This window comes from Jaculus jaculus, chromosome 1, assembly GCF_020740685.1.
Source record: "Jaculus jaculus isolate mJacJac1 chromosome 1, mJacJac1.mat.Y.cur, whole genome shotgun sequence".
NCBI classification, from domain to species: Eukaryota; Metazoa; Chordata; class Mammalia; order Rodentia; family Dipodidae; genus Jaculus; species Jaculus jaculus.
The window spans coordinates 15,246,968-15,253,615 of record NC_059102.1 but is presented as its reverse complement, the minus strand read 5'-3'; the positions used below and the strand labels follow the sequence as shown (position 1 = coordinate 15,253,615).

Below are 6,648 nucleotides of genomic sequence, written 5' to 3'. Positions count from 1 at the left end.
TTATTTAGGTCCATAAAGTTTTTGCTTGAAAACTGCATATTTTCCTGCCAAGGGTATAATATGTTCTTCCCAATCAATCTGAATTCAAACTTATTGGCTGTGCAATTTAATCTTCTGCTCCCTTAATAATCTTTAATAATTTGGTTTTCTGCATGATCTACTCATTGCAGAAGATGTGTAAAAATGTCCATCATGTTGGTACATTAATATATTCCTTTGCTTGTGTTCATCTTTTCTTTATACATTTTGAGGTATAATACGGAACACTTTGGTGATTATGAAGTTTCTAATTATTATCTCTATATGGCCATCAGTAGAAATTTGGGGGCGGGGAGAGCTTAATATGAATATGGAGAAACAAAGATTCAACAAGAATGTAAGCAAGGTCACATAAACTGCTTAAGCTGAGACAGACCTTTGCTATCAGATTCTATGCATGATATTCTTTCTACTATGCTTATTTAAAACACAAAAGGGTTAGAATATCGAATTACTGAGAAAAAGCTGCATTGAGTCTGAGATAAACAAACACACAGATTCTAGAGATAATTATGTGCATGGGAACAAGGAGAATCTGCTAAAATAAGGTAGTGATTGAATAGCACCTTTAAGCAAGGCTGGAGAACCCCAAAGATGGAAACTGCTAGGTGATTCAAATGCAAAGAGGGAGAGACTCAACATGCTGCATGTGGAAGTCAAAGAGTAACACAACGCACACGGCACAGGTAAGCCACGAGAGGGCGCTGAGAACAGTGTGGGAAAGACGCTTCTAGAGACACAGCAAGAAGCAGGCCTGGCAGCTCATGCCTGTGACAGGGGGACTGAGATAACCTGGGCTACACAGTGAGCCACAGAGGCGAGGGAGGAAAAAGAGGAGAGAAAACAATGAGAATAGAAACTACGAAAATTATACAGTAAGGTGAAGTGGCTGGGGCTATTACTAATGAATGGAAAGCATGGTATCATTCATGGAAACAGAGAACTCCCAAGCCAGAGTTTTGACTGCAGGGTCTAAAGAAGAATTATATGAAAAATTAAAAACCTTAAACTTATGTATGTATTATGTATCCATAGACTACGTAAACACATACAGTTTGTTACCACCAGCACAGAAGTCAAGACTGACACTGCAGGTGGTTTAACTGTGGGGACAAACCTGTGCGGAGTTGGGACTCCCATACAGGAGACATTAGAATTTACAGCAAGCAAAGTGAAATGTTCCCATGAGAATAGAGCGTTAGGTAGGAATTGAGGCCAGGGACACCTGTACAAGATTTATAACAAAACAAGCTCCAGGATATTTGTACAAGATTTATTTCTCATTGACCACAATGTTCTAGAGCGGGAGAGCGCACCCTAGATACAAAGGAGTGATTCAAATCCACCAAGGGCTTAAGGGAAGAGCCAGCACCAGTGGCGCTGTGCCCGGGTCAGTAGGAGTTTCCACCGCCATTCTGTTTCCCTGGGTTAATCAACGAGATGCGCGGACACCAGGGCCAGCTTACCACGCCTCCCAACAAACAAGCACCCCGACACCAGACTGCCTCCATCGCTCCAGCTGTGCTGGTGGTAGGCAAAGCCTCTTGCCTGCATGTGATCTTCACGCTATGGGTTAGTATTCCTGGTCCTCGCCACAGCTCCCCCAACACGTTCACATTTAAATTATTTATCTATTGCTTAGCTGTAACTTGGACAAATAATAGGTCAAAAGAGCCAAGGAAGAAACTGCCACCTGTTTTAACCAGAAAAGAACAATGAATTTTCCAGAACTGTAATTCATGAACATTTTCCAAAAAATGGAGTCTAGCCTGAAATGCAGACCAACCCCACCAGCAGGGCTGAGAGAGTACACCAGCCCTGAAGTCCGGTCTCTGAGCAGCATCTCCTTCAGGTCTCAGCCATGCCAGCAGCACGATCGGGAACTGGATGCACCCATGCCATGTGGCTCTAAGAGGAGATGCAAGGAGATTCAGTGCAGATGGGAAGGCCTCGGTGACTGTCATCAGCAGGGGTGAGGTGGGGGCGACACAATAGAGGAATCATTTCCTTTGGGAAAGAGCAGGGCTCCTTTCACATATTCTGGGAGCCAGAAACGGTAATGGAAGTCATAGCAGAGCCATTTTCTCCATGAACTCCTATGACCTCCATTTTAATTTCTGATAAAAATGAACTCCATTTTACAGTCTTATTGAAAACAGCAATCACAACTTAAAAGGTCTTCTAAACTTCTTACAGGTGTCAGTCAAGGGATTCACATTTTAACCTTGAATTTTAATATCCCCTTAAGAGGTCTACGCTTGGATAAAAGTAAACATAATATTCAAGCTAAAAGATCAACACGTTAGAGAAAACCAACTTAAAACATTTTAACAACAGCTGCATAGCTAATGCAGGTGTACATTTTTTAATCTCAGATTAGTATATATTCATAAAATAATGTTTAATAATAGCTGTTTAATAAACAATGGTGTTTTAGCTCAAGGGCAATGCCTCTTGCATAATAACCATGGAAATAATTAATTGCTGTAAGAGAAGGAATAAACAAGACAACAGGCGGCCTCGCCATGACAACAAAATCTGGAACCTTATTTACTCTGGTGACAGCGAGATTCGACAGGATCTGAGCTACCCCGCTCAAGTTATTCTTTTGTGCTGAAGTCCATCAAATCCCTTTAGTGAGTACAGAATATTGTGAGGTGACCCATGTGCAAACTCTTCCTGAGGAATTTTTTATGTGTGCAAATCTGCAGCCCAACACAAAGTGTGGCAGACAGAGGGGAGTGGCAGCTGGTCATGTCTGAGCACTGGGGTGTGTGTGTGTGTGTGTGTGTGTGTGTGTGTGTGTGTGTGCGCGCGCGCGCACGCGCGCGCAATGTTTGGCCAAGGGCATCCAGTCCTCTGCAATCTCACCTCCACATAAGTTACCTTCATCCTAGCAAGAGAGACAAGAACTGCTCAAGGGACCAGAAAAAGCAACTTTCCCACTAAATTAAAGTATGCCCACTTCCTACAACCACTGTGCCTGCCTAAGAGCCATTAGGGTAAGGGCCACACTACCACATTTTGTTTTCTGTCCCACAGAAAACAAAGCAGTAATGACACCTGTCAGGATGGGATGTGGCTGTGACAACAGAGGCCATGAGCTGTAGAACCTCTGCTGAAGCGTAGGGCTTGCCTGCAATGCATGTGGCCTCTCTTTGAATAATTACCATGCATTTACTTTGGTGTGCCATTATTTCAAGCTTACTGCCCTGACATTAGTTTTTAAGAGCCTACTTTTAGGCACATATACCGACTGGCTACTTTCACCAAATCAGCTGTGTGCTCACTAACCAGACACTTCACCGGCATGAAGAAAGATGAGGGCTTTTCAATGATCTAATACAAAACCACCCTCAGCTGCAGGGGAAAAGCTGCATTCTGCACAGCAAGACCACAAGCAGTCTGAGAAGGAAATACTTTTTTTTGGCAATACAAGATGGGCAAGGGGGCAAATTTTACTTCCTCACACTTGCAAACTCACAATTCTGTCAAGAATTTCAATTAATAAGCAAAACCAATTTCATCTTCAGTAAACTTTCCAAACTGCAGTGTGCCTTAAGGGCCAGGACACTCAACCACCGGGACACACGGAGGCCAAACACACTTCTCCACACGCCCTCCCATAATGACTTGGTGGTACCAGACTTGACTCTTGGTCACTGCAAAAACTGGAAGGAACTATATTTTGCATATTTTCTTTTGTCTAATGTTTGCTAATATAAAAAGAATACAAACCATTTTTTCCATTAGCTTAATAATGTGGAACCAACCCACAATTTTGATGTTCATTTGCTTCAGAGCAAAAAACCAAAACAAAAAACCCCCTCTAAGTAAAATTTGAGCTTCATGATAAAATGGAATTCTTCCTCGACACTACAGCAAATAAACTGCACAGAGCCCTGCATGTCCTTACAGTAACTCAGGGTTCAGCAAGACAGTAACCCAAGATGCTCAGAGTGAAACAAGCTCCTCCCTTCCTTCTCCCCAAACTCCACCAAATGTGGTTGATGAGTACTTGAAAGAACAAATCTGACCACCTTTATTTCACAAATCAAGGACTCCTAGTGGGCTGACTCACTCACTCCAGCACAACACTTCTAACTCTTCCTGAGCTGGCAGGGGCGGCCTTGGGCGAAGTTCTTGGAAGAGGTCAGCACCACTAGTCTGATGTAGCTGGTAGCATGAAGTCTACGCTCAAGTCACGTTCAAACCAAGAAGAAAACTACTTTACCCATGCTGTGTATATTTTTCTTTGACTGTCAAGAACAGCTAGGATAAACTTTAGAGTTTTATGAAGAGCCTAATGGCCTCATGGTTATGGTGGAACACAGCTGGAAGGGAGCCTTCATTCAAACATCAAACATGACATTTACAGGCTGCAGGACAGACGCCACCTTTTCCAACCATTCACTTCCCCTGTTAAACACATAGATCAGAACTACCTGCCACAGGGCTATTATTTATTTGGTTTTAACACCTATACTGCTCCCTAGAGTATCAGAAGAAGCAGCTTCTGCTACTGGTTAATCTCCACGGTATCACAATGGGGTTGCTTCCCCACCCCCCACCAAACTAGGGTCGTATCCACACTACAGAGGCTGGTGAACTCAGGTGGAAATTTGCTCAGTAAGAGCTGGTCCCTACATCAACACGAACATGCCCTGGGGCAGGCAGGCTTAAATCCGTCTTGGTGTGGAGTTATATTTTTCCCACAATCACATCCTGCTACAAAACCATACCAGACACCCTGGTGAGCTGGTGTGAGATGTCAACCTCTCCAGGGCATGTGGTGAGTCTGCCAACACCATCGCAGTTGCAAAGTGCACAAAGCTCAAGGCACAGAGTAGAACAAAGGTGTGGACTGGGGAAGAGGTTAGCACATTCCTTTACAAGATTTTCTCATGCTAAACAAAGACTCACTCTTCCTTTAAAACAGGTTGTTTGGGTCATGGGTGAAAAATACTGTTAACCATATGCTTGACTTTAAAGCAAAAGAGATCTTGACACGTGAACCCAAAATGATGAGGTGCCAAGTTCACAAATGAAGAAACAAGTGCTACCAAGAGGAAAAGGAAAGTTTTTCTGTTCTTATATTTTTGGAGGCAGCTAATAATTTTGGCTGTTGGATTTCACTTAGCAACGGTCACTTTCCAAGAGGCTTGTTCCTTACAGAACCTGTAGATGAACTAATTAAAAGATTGTCCCAGTTCAAAATCACACCAAGTCTAGCAGCAACTGTTTTTGTTAGTTTTTGTTTTTTTAAAATTACAAACCAAAGTAAGAAGTCTGGCATCTTCTCAAAGAACAGCCTGTGACAGCTCCTGAGTGGTGCAGGCCCACTGCGCCTGAACAGTTTCTGCAGCTCCAGTGTGTCCTCTCTTGGGGAGGAAAGTACATTCAGCAGTCACTATCTGTACCCCCTGGAACTTGCACATGCGGATGAGCTGTCTGTAAAAAGGTTAGAAGAGGAAAGAGTATGTAGGCAGATAGCACTGGAGAGTGGTAACCACCTGTTTCCTTAACATCCACCCTCACCCCTCTCCCAAGCCCTCTGAAAGGATGCTTCATGAATAAAGCTCAAAACTCATGCCATGCTGAAGTGAAGTGAAAAGGGTTCAAGACCACCACGAACTGGCTTTGGGAGTTACCCCATTCTTGCAAGGACTAAAGAATCTAGGGGATTCTTTGCCTGAAATCCACCACCAAATGGCCTGTAGTGCTTCTGCAGCTCAGGTGGCAGATAGGCCAACATATCCACATCACTGTGGACACCACTCTCTCTCCACCACCAGTGGCTACCACACAACACAGACCCACCTAAGAGGAAAAAGCATTACTTACTATAAGCCAACTCATCCCCAGCTCTCTTCCGGGACTGGTCGCCTCTAGGAATAAGAAAACAGAAGGCAATCAACAGAACTGGCTGGCTTCTTCACACACAGAAAGAGCAGGAACAAATTGCTGTAACTGACAATGGGAGTGCAGCAGATATGTCAGTTCTAAGAACAGACTGTTCTAGAAGAGACTTTACACACAAGTGGAGTCATTAGTAGCTAAAGGGTACAGGGTTTTCTTTTGTTGTTTTTTTTTTTTTTTTAATACAGTAGTAATTCAAAAGAGGATCATGTACTAGGATGGCTTACACTGCAATCTAGAGATAGGCTCAGACAAAGTATGTCTTTAAAGACAAATGCAGAGCTGCTCTCACCACCCCAACCCAAAACTCATTTTAAAAACCGATTTATTAGTATTTGCAAGCAGGGAGGAGGTAGGGGGACAGAGCAAGTGAGAGCCAAGGCCTCTTGCCGCTGCCAACATGCACCACTTAGTACATCTGGATCTGGCCTTGAACGGGTACTGGGGACTTGAATCTGGGCTGCCAGGCTTGCAAGCAAGCACCGTTTCTCCAAACTCCCCCAGCCCTCCCCCCCCCCCACCACCCACTATAACTTTTAAGGCCTTTGGAACCTCTCAGAACATTAATGAACTTTAAGCCCCTATTTGGAAATACATTAAATTTTACATGTATTAGTCAGCTTATCCTCAAACACCCACAGAGGTTCTAGTTCCCCTTTGCAGTTAAAATAGTGGCTCTTCTTTTAAAAA

The 6,648-nt window shown here is 43.6% G+C and overlaps 1 protein-coding gene across 2 annotated transcripts in view; it reads right to left on the bottom strand.

Annotated features, from left to right (window-relative positions):
- Positions 1 to 1,298: 1,298 nt before the first annotated feature.
- The window catches only part of Cacul1 (CDK2 associated cullin domain 1), an 84,126-nt gene continuing 78,776 nt past the window's right edge, over positions 1,299 to 6,648 (bottom strand). For both annotated transcript variants that reach the window (XM_045158287.1, XM_004659297.2), the window contains 2 exons: positions 5,884 to 5,927; positions 1,299 to 5,490 (listed from right to left, as the gene is read on the bottom strand). In XM_045158287.1, the coding sequence (XP_045014222.1) occupies positions 5,450 to 5,490; positions 5,884 to 5,927 (85 nt within the window). In that variant the 3' untranslated portion in view covers positions 1,299 to 5,449. The remainder of the gene's footprint in view (positions 5,491 to 5,883; positions 5,928 to 6,648) is intronic.